General features: G+C 41.7%; 2 protein-coding genes across 3 annotated transcripts; one reads left to right on the top strand and one right to left on the bottom strand.

The window, feature by feature from the left end:
• The first annotated feature begins 392 nt into the window (after nt 1–392).
• LOC137852133 (isopentenyl-diphosphate Delta-isomerase 1) lies at nt 393–5,956 on the top strand. 2 transcript variants are annotated; one of them, XM_068673485.1, is made up of 5 exons: nt 393–605; nt 892–1,046; nt 2,025–2,117; nt 3,138–3,268; nt 4,218–5,956. In XM_068673485.1, exons 1-5 carry the CDS (start codon nt 436–438, stop codon nt 4,533–4,535), a joined length of 867 nt encoding a protein of 288 aa, XP_068529586.1. In that variant the 5' UTR covers nt 393–435; the 3' UTR covers nt 4,536–5,956. The 2 variants fall into 2 exon arrangements, with proteins under 2 accessions (XP_068529586.1, XP_068529587.1); XM_068673486.1 differs by having other exon boundaries at nt 484–605; nt 819–1,046.
• Nucleotides 5,957–7,841: 1,885 nt separating this feature from the next.
• GTPBP4 (GTP binding protein 4) lies at nt 7,842–17,891 on the bottom strand. The gene is made up of 17 exons (XM_068673484.1): nt 17,734–17,891; nt 16,900–17,070; nt 15,757–15,860; nt 15,542–15,678; nt 15,003–15,103; nt 14,539–14,631; nt 14,054–14,245; nt 13,898–13,963; nt 13,066–13,155; nt 12,500–12,610; nt 12,135–12,212; nt 11,975–12,026; nt 11,321–11,421; nt 10,281–10,478; nt 9,846–9,911; nt 8,541–8,675; nt 7,842–8,033 (listed from the first exon to the last, which is right to left on the bottom strand). The coding sequence occupies exons 1-17, from the start codon at nt 17,779–17,781 to the stop codon at nt 7,881–7,883; spliced, it is 1,896 nt and encodes a 631-aa protein (XP_068529585.1). The 5' UTR covers nt 17,782–17,891; the 3' UTR covers nt 7,842–7,880.
• Between the last annotated feature and the right edge of the window lie 937 nt (nt 17,892–18,828).

The raw sequence follows: 18,828 nt of genomic DNA, 5'->3' as shown, positions 1-18,828 counted from the left end.
TATTTTATTTTATTTTATTTTATTTTATTTTATTTTATTTTATTTTATTTTATTTTATTTTATTTTATTTTATTTTATTTTATTTTATTTTATTTTATTTTATTATTTTATTTCTTGTGGTGCTGCCCGGTTTCACCTTGCCCCCTCCCCACGCCCCCCTCACGAAGCCCTGCCCCCTTGAGGCCCCCTGCCAGGACACCAACGTCGCCCGCCTCAGCCGGGTCCCGCCCTCCTCATCTTGATTGGCTAGCTCTCCATCCCCCCTCTCCTCATTGGTCCATGCCACCACCCCTCTGTGCGCCGATTGGCTGCGCTTCACGCCTGTCCCCCCCATCCCACCCGCCTCCCTCCCTCCTGTCGCGGTGGGGCGATCGGGCGATGCGGTGACGTCAGCGTGCCGCCGCCCGCCCATTGGTGGCGGCGGGCTGACGGGCGATGTGGCGCGTGCTGCTGCGCGCCCTGGGCCGCCGCGGGGCTGCTGCGGTGCATCAGGGGCGTCGCTGCACGCGCTGCTGCTGCTGCTGCGCCTCTTCCCGCGCCCGCTGCCGTCGCGAGCCGCTGCCGCGCGCCGCCGCCTTGCGCGGGAACTGGGCCCGGGCCCTCAGGTGAGGGCGGAGGGGCTGCGGGGAGGGGGGCGCGGCGGTGGCGGCGGGGACCCAACGGCCACCAACGGTCCTTTAACGGCCCCCAACCGGCCCCAACGGTCCCCAACCGATCCCTAGGGGTCCACAGCGGCCATCCTCAGGGTTCCTGAGGTGGAGGGCGGTGGGTGAGGGCGGTGTTCGGGGAGCGCCCCCTCAGCGCAGCCGGTCCCTCAGGAGCCGCCCTGCCGAGGGGCTGTGAGGGGCCCCGGCCGTGTGACCCGCCCCGTCCCGTCCCGTTGTCCCTCAGCACCGTCACCGCCATGCCCGAGGTGAGCACCGACAGCCTGGACGAGCAGCAGGTGCGGCTGCTGGCCGAGATGTGCATCCTGATCGACGAGAACGACCGGAGGGTGGGAGCGGACACCAAGAAGAACTGTCACCTGAACGAGAACATCGATAAAGGTACGGCTGCGCCTCGAGCCACCGGATCACAGAATGGCACGGGTTGTAAGGGGCCTCACAGCCCACCCAGTGCCACCCCCTGCCATGGGCAGGGCCCCCTGCCACCAGCCCAGGCTGCCCCCAGTCCCATCCAGCCTGGCCTTGGGCACTGCCAGGGATGGGGCAGCCACAGCTCCTCTGGGCAGCCTGGGACAGGGCGTCACCTCCCTCTGAGTTAGACTGAAGGTTTTTACAAGTATGCAAGGCATAGAAATGTGGCTGAATGAAAGCCTCCCTGCCTTTTAATTCTATGTTGCAATAGGGAGGAACAAGCAGTTGGAGGCAGCAGCAAAGCAGAGTGATGTGCGATCATGGACATAAGCTCTATGCTATAATATTTCTGAATTGCATTTTTTTGGTGAAACAGTATTATTTTCCTGTTATAGACACCTGATTTTAGGTAATTTTTTCTAAACAGTGCCACTTGCTTCTTTGCCGGGTTCTCACAGAGAGGAGGCTTTGGTGTCTAATTAATGAATATGGAGTTCTGCTTCAGCTGCTTCTAATGGGAAAGGGTTTTTGGTTGTTATTTTAATTAACGATGGGCTTTATTTTAGGCTAGTCTTATCTGTGAGTTTCTTAGCAGTTTGTGACCTCCTTTTTTCTAGTCATCAGAAGTATTTTCCTGGAGAGTAAGGAATAAAAAGCTCAGAATTTTTAAAAAATAATAATTAAATAAAATTGTACTGTGCTTGAGGGAGTTCATTTTCTGATGTAATTTTTGCATCATTGTTCGTAGCACCTTGCTAATTTCATGATGTTTAGCGTGTACTGACACAGTAACCTAAATAATGACTCTTTTCCATCAAATCCTTGATTTTTAACACTTGAAAATTTTTGAATTCAGTTTATCAAAAAATGAGGCTGTTCTAAGCCCTGAAATTTTGTCTTCATGTGATTATTCTCCTTTGTAAAATAACGTTGTGTTTTTGTTTTTAGGATTATTGCACCGAGCATTCAGCGTTTTCTTATTCAATACAGAAAACAAACTGTTACTGCAGCAGAGGTCAAATGCTAAAATTACATTTCCAGGTTAGTTCTGAAACACATTGCACATAAATGTTACATTTAAATCTATATTTAAAATATGTCAGTCTAATTTTGCAGAGTAACTCCTTCTGAGGCTTTAGAATTTACTCTCTTTGGAGAGGAGATGCATCTCTAAAGTATTTTAAAGCACTTTTCTTGTGGATGAAGCAACATAGTGGGAACATCAATTTATTGGTATGCATGTTCTTGGGAAATGATTGCTCCCTGACTTGTTTGATCCTGTTTATGGCATATGCTGTTTACCTTATCTGTTGTAAGAGATCTGTATGGCGTTAGAGAAATTGCTCTGGCAACTCTGCAGAATGCTTGAATTCCTCTGGGAAGGACATGCATTTGTTTTATCGTGGAACTGTTTCTAACCCTTCTCAAGAAAGACCTTTCCTTCCAAGCAAATTTTTATTTTATGGATTTTTTTTTTTTTTTCCCCTGACTGTTAATTAATCAAAATACTCGAGTGTAGCCTGTAAGTAATCAGATTCCATTTTAGATGCTTTATGAGCTAGACTGTTAAAGGTGAGAGGTTGGCTGATCAGTTACTCTACGTTACTGATAAATAATTTTTAATATACTTGAAGTAGAGCACAGAGGGTACGTTCTTACAACTTTGTACAAGCATAAATTGCCTGTTTACTTCCTGTCAGCTGGTCTTGTAAGCTCTGGAGGTATTGTCAATATTCTTTTGCATATCAACTCTCAAAAGCTGCTTCAATCAGCATCTGCAACGTCTCTTCAAATTGGCTTTTGAAGTAGGTGCTGTGCAGTCAGAACACATGTGTTCGTGTCTGTCAGTCACTAACCTGCAAAGCAGCACTTAACAGGCAAATCCAGGTACATAAATGGAAAGAAAAATAAGGAAAACTTCCTTCCTCTCTGAACCTTTTCTCCAAATGAGAAACAAAATGTCGTATGTTGATTAGCTAGTCTATGTCTCAGGCTTTTTTGTGTGTATGTGTTTTAATGATTTATACGTGTCAAAAGTGTGCTAACTGAAACTTCTTGCAGATTGTTTTACCAACACTTGCTGTAGCCACCCACTGAGCCACCCACTGGAACTGGAAGAAAATGATGCCATCGGTGTTCGAAGAGCTGCACAAAGACGAATGAAAGCAGAGTTAGGAATCCCCATGGAGCAGGTAAAGGAAGGAGAGGGGGCAGTTCTTAACAGCGTGTGCTGACTCACAGACTAACTGCAGCTGGCAGATGGGGGCAGCATGAAACCTAAAAATGCCTTTAATTTTGGAGACGCAGAGGACTTAATGGATTTGAGGCCTCAGCAGTAACAAAGGATTTTATTGCTTCAGGTCTAACTAAGGGTGCCTACATTTTCTCCAGAGCAGGCTATCCTGCTTGCCCAGGAGAACTTGTACCATCTGTGTACGAGTCCTTGTGATCCCAGGTTTCCAGTAGGAAAAAGGGTGCCCTGGGCACCTGGTTTTCCTTCCAAAACAACTGCGCTCCCTGCTTCTGGCTGCCTTCTGGTATGGTGGTAATTTGGGAGTGCACAGAGAGCAGGGTAAAGCTGGCTGGTTTATGCTGGCGATCAAAATCTCCTTCCACATTTTGTAACTAGGTACATTTGTGTCATGGGACACGGGAGAAGCTGTGGGCTGTTGGGGAACACGGTGGTTAGGTGATCCCCTGAACTAATTCCCTGCTCTGCTGTTTGCACCGATCCCTGTTGGGTCAGCGTTACACGTGGTCTGTCAGCAAGCACTTCTGGCTGTGGTGTCAGATAGTTGTTGGGAGATAAGGGACAGGTACAAACGGCTGTCCATCAGCGCTTCCAGAAGCGTGCTGTGAGCTCTGGGAAACATTATTTGAAACTTAAGTATACAGAAGAAATCTTGTCAAAATATTGCCAGGTAAGTCTGCCTAGAGAAATGCTGCACAATTTATCTGATCAAAGCGCAACAAAAATGATTTTTTCCTAGTAATTATTTATGAAGAAGTGCAGTGCAGCTCTATCCTTGAGGGGAGAAATAATTTATGAGGGAGGATGGTAATAGCTGGTAACTCTCAGCAGTTCCTAGCAGTTGAATTATTCTGCCTTGCTCCTGGTTCTGACGTGCGCTTTGGTTGTAGGTAACTCCGGAGGAAATCCTCTACCTGACCCGAATTCACTACAAGGCCAAGTCTGATGGGATCTGGGGTGAACACGAAATAGACTATATCCTGTTCGTGCAGAAGGATGTAACGCTGAACCCTGATCCGAACGAGATCCAGAGCTACTGTTACGTGACGCAGAAAGAACTGAAACAGCTCTTGGACAAAGCCTCCAGGAACGAAGTCAAGATTACTCCGTGGTTTAAACTGATTGCAGAGACCTTTCTGTTTAAGTGGTGGGACAACTTGCCTAACTTGGACAAGTTTGTTGATCATGAAAAAATACACAGAATGTAAATAGCTGCAGTGAAAGATGCTGAAGGCTAGTAATGATGTGCTAAGCATGGTAACTCACCACTCAGGTGCAGAAAAGTGGCCCACATGGAGCACGTGTAACAAATAATATTATACAGAGGTGTTTAGAGCCGTTTTTTCCTGCTGCTTCACCCCTTTCTTCCAGCCCCATTCCCCGTGAGTGAATTAAGCTTGATGTCATTTAAAATGAGCAACAGTAATACAAGAATCCCCCTTGGGTTCATCTTCCTCCGTTGCCTCGTGTGATATTAAAGAATCCTCAGCCTGCGTGTGCCCGGCTGGCCCTTCCTGGCAGAGCCGCGTGCCCTGGGGAGGGAGCTGGGTGCCTGCTGCCCCGCTCGTCCCCTAGAGGTGACAACATCTTAAACAGCAATTACAAAGGAATTAGGGTTCTGCGCTGATGTTGGGAAAAGCAATCACCAAAGGAGAGGTGATTAGTTCAAAGTGGTTAGGATGATTTTAATTGCAGAGTGTGCAACTCTTCAACTACTGTACTATACAATTAACCGAGCACATAAAGGTTCAGTAGTGGGATTGTGTGGACTGAGTTTTCACACAGATTGCAAGTGCTACGTGGTGGGCAAAATCAAAACACTGATTTCTCCCCGTCCCCCACCTGTTTAGTTGGCAACCAAATACTGGACATTGCTAATTGGTATAATTAACCATTAATTTTTAGGTATAGATGGTGGGTACCTAACGCAGGTAGTGGCGTGTCCTTGCAGGAGGGGAAGGGATATGCATTAGGTAGCTCTTCCTCATCTTCCAGCAAACAAAGGCATCCTGCTACAAGTTGTTTCTTTGTGCAACATCTGCTGTGATAATCCTTCCAAAGTCCTGGAAAATGCAAACCTCAATACGGAAATTCAGGATTGAGAATTTGGGGGTTTATACCAAGTCTTAATTTCAGTTGATCAGAAATTCCAGCAGAGTGTAAGAGCCAATCCATTGTGATATTGCCTTTTCTTCCCACCCCCAAAAAATTTAAATTGATTTCTTCTCTTAGTAGATCACTCAATCCAGGTACCTTCAGGTCATTTCTGGGTGAAATAGGGTATTGTTCCTACTGGTGCTCTGTGTCTGTGAGCTGTGGTTATAACTAGCCTGTGCCTGGTGTCAAGGTAAAACCCCAATTTTCAAATGCTTTGTGTTTCTCATCCCAGTTGTGCCAGCAGCTCTACACTTAAAGTTTTTAGGGCCAAGTTGTTGTATGTTGGCCTGAAAAGATTGATTGTCATGAAGCAAGTAACAGGGAGGGAATAGTAATGCAGTTACAGCTCTCGAATTCAGTTCAATCAGCCATGTTACTCAAGTAATGTCTTTATAGTCCTTTTGAAATACCTGGAATACTTTTTAAAGATTGTCTTGAATAAAAGATGACTATTAAAACTCCTGACCTAAAACGTGAACTGGGTTTTTTTTTGCAGACTTAATTGCCCCATGAACAGGCCTCCTAATAAGCATCACTGAAGCAATATGGCTGGGAGTAACAGGGCACACTCTTGTTCGAACAAAGGTCTCCTCTATCAAAGAGTTACTTGGAGTGAGAGCTGGCAAAGCGTATCCTGAGTAACAGACATGAAGCTGAGAGCAAAGTTGTGCCAAACAGTTCTTTAACATCAAAACATTTAGAGAACTTTAAAGTTTTTCTTGACATTGAACTTATTTGCAGCATTAAAGACAATTTAATAACGAATTTATTACATGAAGGAGATGAGGGAAGGAATACGAGTGTAAATCCACAAATACAACTCCAGCATGTACAAGCTGACACTTGAACACTCCTGTTACCCCTTGCGTTGGGCCTCCTTGGGATAGTCTTCACAGTTGCTCACAGGCTGCTGTATTTTGGATTTGTGATGGAAAACACAGCGTGGCTCACGCAGTGAGGTTCACAGAGTGCAGCACAGCACCTACAGAGCCAAGGACGCGTGGTGCTCGCGCTGCCTGCCAGCCAGCAGGCTGCAGGTGCACCAGGAGCTGGGGGGGGCACAGCCAGGACAGCGCAGGGGTGTTCCCAACCGTGGGGCTTCGGGGCAGCAATAAAAGCTGGGGGCAGACAAGGGGGGGCATTGGGAGTTACAGCATTTGTCTTTGGTGAAGTGTGCTGGCTCCTTCTTTGCTAAACAGCTGCCAACGGTGGGAAACAGTGACTGAATTCTTTGTTTTGCTTTGCTTGTCTTAGCTCTACTGCCTCTGTCTCGATGCAGGAGTTTCTCGCTAGTGCCCTTCTGGTTCCTTCCCCCATCTCTCTGGGGAAAGTGAGGAGCAGCTGCGTGGTGTGTAGGAGCCTGCTGGGGTTTAACCACAACACCCTCTGGTATCGAAAAATAGTTGAAAGTAAAAACAAGATCAAGGATTCTCCTCCTTGCCTTTTATATTTTTTTTTTTACATATTTCACTGGACTCCACTATAAACTTTAAAACTGCTTTGTGTTTTGTTCTTGCACCACGTTTATAATGCACGCTTTTACTCATTTACAGGTATTTTCTACCTTGTTTTTGACCAACTAGGGACAAAAAGGGAATATTTAAAGTTTGGCAATGCATTTTGCATTGAATGTATACAGATTTGTTTTCAGCTTCTGAACGGAAAACAAGCGTTGACATGAACTCAAGCCATTTCAGTCTGATCCATATTTTTAAATACTATTTAAATTAATAATCTGAAATATGAGTAATCTAGGTTGTAATCTACCCTGCTCACACTTTTACAGACCATTAGGCTGTGGGTCAGCACTAGATCTGCAACTATTTCTCCAGTTGCAGTCAACATTCAGCTTAGTTAACTGGCAAGTGTTTCATTCACCCAAACCCCTTTCAGTGCCCAACACCAACTTGGTGCAGTGCTTGCCTGTCTCCTCTCCCTTCCCCATCAGTTCCAGCCCTACCTGCAACAGGAACTCATCACCTACATCCGAGAATTAACAGGCATGTTGAAAACCAAGCCTCGTTAATTCAGCTCCTCATAAAGCTTTACGTTTTTAATTCTGGTGGCAGCTTTATTAACAAATACTTTTTTTTTTTAATATATTTTAACCTCATTTTAAACCTAGTTTTACATTAAATAGCAAATGCTTTATTGCTACAGGAAAGTCAGCGGTGTCATTTGTCATGTCTATTTAGAAATGGCTTCTGCCACCAGTACTGACAAATTTCTCCTGCTATTACTAACCCTTAGTAACAACTTAGAGCTGTAAGATCAACCTATCAAAGTTTCTGAGCTTCAAATACCATGTGCTTTTTTTGATATTCTCTTTTACAGAAAAAGAAAAACAGGACCAGAAGTGACTTTTAATAAAATTATGTTTTAATTCTGAATGGCGCTCATCTTCTCTGTGTTTTACCCATTTTTCTCTTTCCGGCCAGGAGATGTTTCGGCTTGGTGTCAAATATGTGCCTGTCCGCCTCTCCTTTCCTGCCCATGCGATTCATTTTCGTCTGAGCTTTCTTTGCCATAGTCTTGACCTTCTTCACCATCTATTTAAAAACAAGCACACAAATATGCTGAGTGACTTCCTCGGTAACTCAGGTAACTAACTAGCTTTACCTTTAAAAAAAACAAAGCTAGAGGATTTTAACAGGGACATGAAATGCCCAACATAAACCACCTGCTGCTACCCTAGCATATTATAAGGGTAAGTAACAATTAACTGCCTTAGAAAAACTCTTTTTTTTTTCCCCCTCCAATATACTAAAAATATGATTATGCTATCCCTAGAGATCTTACTCCACCATTAGATTATGGAGTGTATACAGATTTTAGATCTCTTTTGACATAGTTGTATTTCAAGAAAATAAAAAGTACTTTCTTAGTCTGTACTGTTACATCTTATTTTTAAGAACAAACTAGGCATTTTTAAAGTCTAGAGTTCAAACAGACAATGAAACTGAAAAGAGAAGCAAAACCAACCAGTACTGCAGGTTTCCCAGAAGCTGTTTTAAGTACAACTCCACCTGCTGTAAAGGGCAGATGACTTTACAAACCTTTTCATCACGGAGCCCGGAGACATCCCGTGGTGGGCGAGAGGAGCTGCGACTGCGTGCCACAGATGTGGGGGTTTCGGACTCATCGCGTTTACGTTTCCTTGTGACGCTGCGGGACCTTCGGGCGTAATGTGCCTGAAATTCAGAACAGCACTTTGGTTATCGAAAACTGAACTAATCGGCTCGGACAGACGCCCCATTTCTAATTAGACTAACATGAGAAAACAGGAAGTAAACTGCTGTGATTCACTGTCGTGATGCAAACAGTTACTCTGGATACCAAAAGACAAAATGATACCTGCGGCATTTTGGTTACTCCACAGTAACATAAAGACCTCGTCACCTGGTGGTCACTGTCTTTCTGTCCCAGAGTAATATTCAAATTTCAGTGAATATTAGCACATTCTTTTCAAAATTATCAATTCCATTTTTATAATCTTTTTTTCAAAAGTAATGGATAAAAAGACACAGACTAACGGATAGCAATACTGAAGCAAATTTGCAACAGTGTAAAAGCAATGCAGAAATCTCCCCTGATTAGAGCCTGTTTACAGGACCAAGCCCTAGGGAACCACCATCCCACAGTGTGAGAATGAAACTCCTCACTGAGATAGCTCTTCAGTCAACATGGCATATCGGCCCTGAGAAGTGCAAATGCTTGCTTCAGATGGGCACTGTTGACACTCCTTGTTTCCTAACCCCTTGTTCAGTTAAAGAATTCAAGGTCTCAAGATCTACATATCCATAATACTGCTGGATTTGCTGTGCAAAAATATATTTTTTTAAACTTGGAATAAAAGAAAATGGCTCCCTAAGGCAAATCTAGGTCTCAAGTACTCTGACTGACTTACATCTAAAAATGCCAGTCACAGTATCCAAAATTCAATTACAGGTCATATTAATGAACTGAAAAAAGATGAACCTGATCCAATATCACTTTCTGAAACATCACTACTTCTGACATAGTTGTGTCTCATCCAACAACGCAGTCCTGAAAATTAAGCCCAGTTCTTGAATCCTATACAATTCCAAAAGAATTCTAACAGAAAGCATTGCATATATGCATGTGTGATTCTACACAAATACACATTAGTACATGTTTTCAGCCAACCCAGTATGTTATCACATCACTCAAAAATTCCAGCATCAACTGCCTCATTTAGGTTTCCTGTTTCATCCTTAATTGATTCCACCTCTTTCTCTTGTGTCAACTGTGACACGCCATTCAAGTGTGCACAAGGAAATTTAGCATGTAACGGAATTGATCTCTCTTAGATGAACAGTGTTAAATTAGCAGAAACTTACATCATCTTTGTTAGTCATGTCAAGTCCAAGATCACTCATTTCTTTCTCTAGCACCTTCCGCTGGACCTGTAAAAAGACAGTTAGGAAATCATGTTTATTTTAAAAAAATATGTTTATATCTTAACTTTGTCTTAACATGCAAAAAAAAAAAATAAAGATGCAGCAACCCAACTAAACTGAATTCTTAGAAACTTTTCCTACAATATGTATGGAATCCTATAAAAGACTCGTTTGTGTTACAGAAAAAGAAATAAAAGAAAGGTTTGGCCTCCATAACTAAGTAGTTATCAGAACTCCTAGGAGCACAGAAGGAAGCAAGCAGCAAGGGAGAGGGTCAAACATGAGAAAAAGCCATTATTGCCCAAAATTAGTAAGTGGTTTTATAAGTTTTTATACATCAACAAAGTCTTACTACAGAACATGTTCTATACTTGCCTTCTTAGCCGTTCGAGGCATCCTTGGCCCTCGAGTATCTTTTTCCTTTGACTGCAGGATTTTCAGTTTCTTTTTTTCTCGGATCTGTTTTGCCAGCTGTCGGATTTCCATCATTTCTTCATCTTCGCTTTCTGGTTCACTGTCATATTCTCCAGCAGCTTCTCTCAGCTCCTCTTCTTTCTCTAATTCTTCCAGTTTCTTAGAAGAGATTAAATAAAAACCAAGATGCTCATCAAATCCTTGACTTACAATCCTCAACATCACATTTCTGTATGGTGCAGGACCTTTCCAAAGACAGCATGCAGACACTTCAAAGATGGAACTGTGTTATTTTAGGGCATCTCCAACCATGTTCTGTGCACTTAGTGACACAGAGTATTGAGCAAGAATCCAAGGGGATTCAAGTCCTATGAAGACCTACTTGATCACATCACATCACATTGTCGTTTGGCTGTATTTGTACAGCTGCCCTGAAGTTGCCCACTGTGTGAGTTCAGATGTACCGTACTGTGACCTGTACTAGCTGTGCTGTTTCTGCTAACACACACTCAAAAAATCTTCTGTTTATAATTTAGAATGATTCTGGAGCACTAGCAATTCAGATGAACCCAACTGCATACCCAGCAGGCTCCGCTGTCTGCACTCAGGACTTCTTCTTAACCATCAGGTTCTTAAGTCAGGTTTTTGTTATTAAATAAAAATGCTATAAATTTGAAAATTCAGTCTATATTATTTGATAACTACAATCCTTCTAGCTACAGTCATAGAGTAAGAAAATACAACTTCCCCTGCAAAACTCGTATCTTAAGATGCAAAAGACAAGATCACCACTAGGTCTGAAAGGGTAAAGTAATTTTCCATTCTTCTGAAACTATGTCCTTGATCATTCAGAAAACAGTCTCTTTTCCCATGGCAAGCACAGACAGCGTAGAAGAATTTGTTTTCGTAACACATTGTTTTTCAGGAATACAGCAATCTACACTAAACGAATAAAGGGATAAAGAGGCAAGAATGTGTAAAAAGTACCAAAGAAAACTCACTTTCATTATATCTGGATCGATGTAGTCGAGGATATTGTGACCTTGCCATATCTCTGGTATCTTGTCATACTTTTCAGATGCATTCATTAAGTCCCAGTATTCTTAAATAAAAGCAAACACACAAAACCAGGTGTTAATAAAAAGATAAAAACAATTTCAAAGAATGTTCAATGACAGAAAACAACACTCATCACAATAAAAAAAAAATCAGATCCCTCTGTGGCAAAAATGTGACAGCATCTCTGACATACTCATAAATACTTCTGATCCCCTGCCTACTGCCAAATATTGTTCAGTAATGACAAGTCCACTGCAAACTATAATAAGCAACAGATATCCAGTTCTCATATTGATGCTTTCTTAATAAAGTCAGCATCAACAATTAATACAACATCACAATATAAAGTGAAAAGAAATCAACAGACCAGTCACTCTGTCTGTGACTCTGAAATGGGAAAACACTACAAGACATTAAAGACCAAGGAAGAATCAATGAAGATCACCAGTTTTGGAACAGGAGAAAAGGACTGTAAGAAATAAAAAGGTGGCACTGTTACTCAGTTGAAAGGAGCCCAGGTTAAGCATTCTCCAATAAGACTGAAATAGTTAAACTTCACCGATCAATAATAATACTGAGACTTATATAACACTTACTCTGAAGATCCAAAATATAATCATCTCCCATTTCCAGTTCAAGATCTCTCTCCTGCAAAGACATACAGAGCTTTATATATCTCATAACTGTACATCTATGTGCTATTATGAAGCATTTAAAAACCATCCGCTGATCTCCTAATTAAGAGATGCCACTCACTGTTTTCCTCCTGGGTGTGTCTACTTCCATGCGCTTCTTCCGTGCTATTGCTCCCTCTGGTATAAAGGGCAGCCGCTCCTGAAATTAATGCAGCAATTCATCCCGATAAAAAAAAAAACAGAAAGAAGAAGTCTTGAAGTCTTGAATCCATTTTTTATAATGCTATAAATCATGGTTTTAAAGTAACGGATTTTGAATGAAAGCAAAGGCCCAGGCTGACTCACCCACCAGCAACAGCAGTTATAGATTAAAAAAATATGCAAATCTCATCATATAAACTGTTCACATGTTAAGCAAAGAGAGAATTCTTATCCTTCTTAAAGAGTACTGGAAAATATACTAAAAAGTGTAAATATATAACATACCTTGTCATCTCTTTTTGCTGGCATGGCCAAGTGTAATCTATTCAACACTTCATTCACTTTATTTCCTTTCATTTTAGTATCAACACGGTGGGCTAACAGTCTGTCACAAGCCTGAAAGTACACATGGCAACATGAAGTAAGGAATTAAGTCATCCTGACCCAGCAAATGACACAGTAAGCTTTCAATCCCAAATATCTAGCTTTGTATTTTATCTTGTGTTTTACCTCTCTAGCTTTCAATAAAGTATCAAAGTATTTTATATAAAAAAAGCAGCACAGGAAGATGCATGTGATACTGTTTTGTTGGTATAATCCACCTTTTATAATGAGCTGACTATAAGAAAAAGCAGCAAGACCCTGAAAAAATACCACCAAATTTTTGAACAGTATTAGAGAAGTAAGCTTCCATTTGCAGCCAAGTCCACAGAGACTCAAGAGGACAGTAAGGATAGCGTGCTTAAAGCTTGTCACTATAAATGCACAGTTTAACTGAGATTAAATTCATACAACTGAGGCAAAAACATTAGCTGTTCCTTTTGAATGAAATTGAGAGAAAGGAGACATACCTCTGTTTTAACTTGGATTACACCTTCTTCTGTTAGAGTGCTTGTCTCTATGACAGAAAATCCCTCTGCTTCAAAAGTTTCAAATATTTTCTGAAATAGAAACATTATGCCAAATAATTACATTCTGCCCATTTCTTAATATATCATTACATTAAGAACTGAAATTTTAATCTAACATCAATAAATATATGGAACTCATTACTAAGTATTTCATTAAAATGTGTTTCTAAAAACATGAGAGGAATTTACAACTATAGTTCTGTCTTTTTTGTGTGTGTGTTTTGTTTTGTTTTTTAAGTAACTAGACGCTTTCTATATGGTAACTGTAAATGACATATGAATAAAAAAACAGAAAGAGAGAGAAAGAAACACCAGTTCTATGTGTCCTTGAAGTCACAGATACAAAAGAAGTAGCCCTGCATATACACAAACTGCTGCCCAACAGGAGCTCCTACTGCAACTGGCAGCAACTGTCAGTTCAGCCTGAACTCTTAGTGAAATGGCATTTTTGATCAAGGCCATTCAGTCTTCCAGCTACTGTAGTAATTAATAGTTCTCAGTGTGTCCAAGATTTCTGAAACCATTAGCGAGCTGCTTTCTGTTTGGCATTTACAATAGGCAGGCATGTACATGCTTTAGACAATACAAGTACATACGTTAGACATATGGGTCAAGACCCAGAAAACTTCTTTCCATTATACTATTAGACAATGAAATTCAGAAATGATCATGTACAATTTCTTGCCCAATATAAATTACGCAAACCCATGAATCTTGCATAGTACTTCTGTAAATTTCAGAAGAAAAAGAGAGGTGGGAGTAGTTGTCTCACCTGACTCTCTTCAGGAAGTTCTGCAATTCTTTTCACATCACATTTGTTGGCAACAATTATAAGTGGCTAAGAAAAAAAAAAAAAGGAATCATAATCCAAGCTATCACATTACAAACAAAAATAAATTAATTTATTAATAATGTAAAGCAAACCTACCTTGTTGGCAAATAATGGCTTAATGTTTCTGAAGAGTTCTACTTGCTCCTCCAGGCTATGCCCGCACTGCTCAGAGACATCCATCACATAAAGCACAGCAGCACGGAGATGTGCGAGTGCCGTTATAGCCTGCATCTCGATGGTGTTCCTGTCCTCCAAAGGATGATCCAAAATACCAGGAGTATCTACTACCTAAAACGAACAGAATTAACTCAGGCCTTATTACAAGGTAATTGACGTGCTGTAACGTACTCAATTTCTGGTCCATATTTATCTGGTCAGTATTTATCCTTTTAAAGACAGCAGTACTCCTTCCTTTCATTCATAAACAAGACTGTAAACCAATAGTTTACAATAGTTGTAAACCAATAGACTGTAAACCAATAGTTCCAAGACACAAAAATGCAACTCACTTTCCAAAATGGCAAATCAGATTATAACCTGTTAATTCCTGGAAGAAAATGCAGAACAGTGACGGTTCTTACCTGCCAACGCAGATACTTGTAATCCATATGTCCCACAAAGAGAGATTTGGTGGTAAAGGCATAAGGCTGCACTTCTACATCTGCTCTTGTGACCTTAAAACAAGTTATTCACACATTTAGTGATAATTTCCTGAACTTCCAAGAAGGACGTGATAATTGTAACACACTTCCTTTGCTACAGAAAAGCTAAAAACTAGTTGTTCTGACTGTTTCTCTGCAAGACTTCATCTATGAGAAAATATGTTAATTATATACATGCTATTTTGGAAAAAAATAATGATTTTATGAGTGCAATCTGTTGCAATTATCCATATAACCTCCCAAAAATTTCACTCAGTCTCTATCCACACATTTAAATTTCCCATCCTTTGTATCAGACAGTGCTATAACTAAATCAAATTGTTTAAATGTTACTTTATCTTAACTAAATGATATCTCAGTATAATTAAAAAAAATTCACACACCTTATTTATAAAGCTAGATTTTCCAACATTTGGATAGCCACACAACAGAAGAGTCCTTGTATTGGGATCAATGGTTGGCAAACGAGACAAATGCTGTCGCACTGAAATGTTGAAAAAAAATCTTAAGTATTTAGGATAATTCCAGTTTGAATGGGAGAAAAAAATCATATTCTGAAGTATTTACTCATGACTTAATATTTTTGGACATCATAAATTTATTGAGCGATTATTTATGAAAATATATCATTGCTTGTTAACTACAGAAGTATCTACACACAACAACAACAAAAGAGAAATTTAGTAAGTATTTTAAAAATAAAGACCAGTAACAATATAAAGTTTTAAATTTAAAAAGAGAGAAGCACTCAGTTGAAAAATAAATTCTAAGTGTTTGTGGGTTTTGGAATTATTTCTATGTTCCCATTATCTACATTCCATATTAAACACATTTTTCTCTTTTTAACTGTTATTCTTTGTACAAATAGGTTTTAGATTCTCTTTATACTCCTTTGTATTTTTAGCCTATTTATTACACAGACCTTGCTCCAAGTATTCCAAGCTTTGTTTCTGTCTTTTGATAATCGTGCACATTCGTCCCAGAGCAGCACGTTTCAGTTGCTTGCAGCGGTACAGAGAATCACCGTATTTCATCAGGCGCACGTAGTCTTTAGCAACACTGCAGAGACAATGAAATAGGAAGTTAGCTATCAACCAACCACACAGGTAGAAAATCAAAGAAATGAATGGTCCTTACTTGTCAATCAGATTCTTGGCAATATTAATCTGCCCCAAAGCCAGCTTGTAGTGATCTTTGTCATAGAGAACGTTCATCAGATCTGCATAAAAAGGATGGATGTCCTAAAAAAAAGCATAAAATAAAATTAAGGTTCATATTTTCTTGAAGATGACTATGTGACTGTCTTGGCATCTATGTAAGTTCATCTTTTTTTCTAATATAGCAACACTAGTGACAATACAACCTAGACTGTTTTCATTATCATCTTACTTAAGGAAAACAATTTCCTTGGTCATTACATGCCTAATTCTTAACATGTCAAATTTCTTCTGCAAGCATATCCTGGACTCATTCATACAGTTTCCATTTCTTCTCTTGCACTATAAAATACTTTCCGATTCCATCTTAGAAGGCTATTTTAATTACTTATGTACTTATTTGCAGAAACTTCATCAAGAGATATTAAAATGCAGAAGATATTTGTGGAAATCCTTCAATAATGATCGCTGGATACAAAAACAGCAGGAAGGTATAGGGCTGCAGCATGTACAGGTGTCCATAAAGAAGTCCCACTGGATACCTAGATGCAGCTGTAGCTGTTGGGAAGTTAAGGCTACATGTGTCTTGTCAAAGTGCATTTCCAACAATATCCTTTGTGTGGCCAAGAATAAGTTTTTGTTGTCAAATTAGCACTTCTGAAGAACTGAAGATGGGAAGCAATATGACATACTTTTAGAATTTCTAACTTCCAGTAGGTGTTTTGTAGGAAAGACTGACCATAGGCACATAACGACTTACATTTACACACATTAAGAAGAAGTACACCAACACAACATACTTAGGAAAAAGAAACTTTCTTACTCATCATTTAGCAGCAGTTTCTGGCTAACATTAGCTGATCAGCTAAAACCTTGAAAATGCATCCTTTGGCAAGCACCCAGGGGCACAATTCTGACTTTTCTTAGTAGGAATAAAGTATTTTTGTAGAACAAGTTTGCCTAAATTTACTCTAAAAAAAATCTACTGAGAGTTATTCTAAATCTTCCATGCAGGGAATCAGCAGCATGCTGCTCAGGCCACAATAAGCTCTAATAAAACCACTGCTGCAGAACAATTTCTGATTCCTTAAGTTCCTTTATGATCAAACGAACAAATACTTACATCTAATTTGGGGAAGTCTGTTAAGATCTGAGTGAGCCTATCATGGTAATTCTGTTGAGTATATTTGACTTTTCGCATGTAAAACTGTCGAATCCGATGGATTTGGTAATGTTTATGAATGACGGTTGGAGTCTTTCGCTGAGTCTTTGACAATGTCAAATCTATGAAGTCCTGCAATCAAATAAATGTTATTAATCACGCAAGCTGTCAAGTTTTAATGAAGTGATAAAGCTTTAATTGTATTTTGGTGGAGGAGTGGGCAGAGCAGTTAGGCCCATTAAGCGATGTGGCCTGTGCCACTGCTCTGCAATGGATGAACTGAGCATGTTTTAGAATAAAACACCTGAAACACAGACTTTTATCTCCAAGCAGTAACAGAATGTGCATTCTGAGTGGGGTTTTCCTGCCAGTTATTTGAGGGCTGGCCTCCTTTCCCCAGCAGAGCTCGGGAAGTGGCCCCACTAATACAAGCCCGCTGCTATGGAACGAAACTCCTTCATTAGACCAGGAAATAACTTTATTTTAGACAAATGCACGGCGGTGAGGCTGAGCGTGACGGGGGGGGAGGGAACAGACGGGATTCCCGTCAGGGCCAGCCCCGCCAGGGCAGAGCCGCGGGACCCCCCCTCAGGCGCCCCCCCCCGCGCCCTGTATGGTACAGCCCGCCGGGCCGCCCCGCACTGCCCCAGGGCGAGCCCATGAGCCTGAGGGGGGGGGGGAGGGGAAGCGAAGGCCGCGGCCACGCCGGGCAGCGCGGGCGGCGCTCCCCTGAGGCGCGGCGAGCGGAGGGGCTGTGGGACGGGGGCGAGGGGGGGATGGCGACGGGCGCCCTACCTTGGCGGACGGCACCACCGTGATCTTCTTGAAGTTGTAGAGCGCCATGCCGGCAGGCTGCCCGAGTCCCACGCTGCCGGAAAGGGAGAAAAGAGGCCGTGTCTCTCGCGAGAGCCCCGAGCTTCCGTGCCGGGGAGGCGGGGAGGCGGGGAGAGAGGGAGGCCGGCCATGACGGGAGGGGTCAGGTGCCTGTCCTGCTGCACGCCCAACCTCCACAGTCTGTCCTGCTGTCTTATTAAACTCCATTTCTAACCGTTTACCTTGTTGAGAGATTTTTTCATTGCACGTGTGTGTGTGTGTACAGATCCAGCTGCCACCAACAGGCTCAGAGGGGCCGCGTGTGGGGCACCAAGAACAGCAGCACTAATGGTTTTATGTATCAGTGTGTGTGTGCATGTAACTGGGAGACCTGGGGGTCTGAGGACCAGATACACGGTGGTTCCTGTGTCTGGGGCTCATTTTGTGAAGGGGTGCACAGGGCAGGGCTGTGTGAGAGAGTCCTGAGCAGCAGCAGCTGGAGCAGGGCTGTGGGCTTGTGAGGTTCACACATCAAAGTGCCAGAAACTGTGGAGACCAAGAGCTACTGGATCCAGGTACTTGGTCTGAGTGCCCAAGACCAGCTACTTGATCTATTTTGTCCATTTTCTGCTAGTTACGCTGATCAGGCAGAAAGGGGAGGAGGACCAGGACGTTCCACCCGGTGTCTGTGTGTGTATGCTCATTCTGGGTATGCACCCAAGCAACCCCAAACACACATCCTCTCACTTTTTTTTTTTTTTTTTTAGTAACTTTTGGTGGCTTGTCTCACACAAAATTGTAAAACCTTTAAGATAAAGGCATAGCTTGAGTGAATTCTGGAGCAGTTTGTGATCTTGACTACACCTTGTGCTCCATTCTTTGTTGCTTATCTCCAGCAAACATGAGACCCAAACATAGACCGAGGACATAAACTTGAAATGCACCTAAATGCAGGCGTGTAATGCACTGTGCCTGTCTGTCCCTGTTTTCTACTTGACACTAACAATAAGCTGGCATGCACTGAAATATATCTGTTTTAGATAAATTACATTTTATGTGATACACTTTGGAAAATAA

Source organism: Anas acuta, chromosome 2, assembly GCF_963932015.1.
Source record: "Anas acuta chromosome 2, bAnaAcu1.1, whole genome shotgun sequence".
NCBI classification, from domain to species: domain Eukaryota; kingdom Metazoa; phylum Chordata; class Aves; order Anseriformes; family Anatidae; genus Anas; species Anas acuta.
Note: the sequence above shows the minus strand (reverse complement) of the source record. Positions and strands in the feature narration are given on the sequence as shown.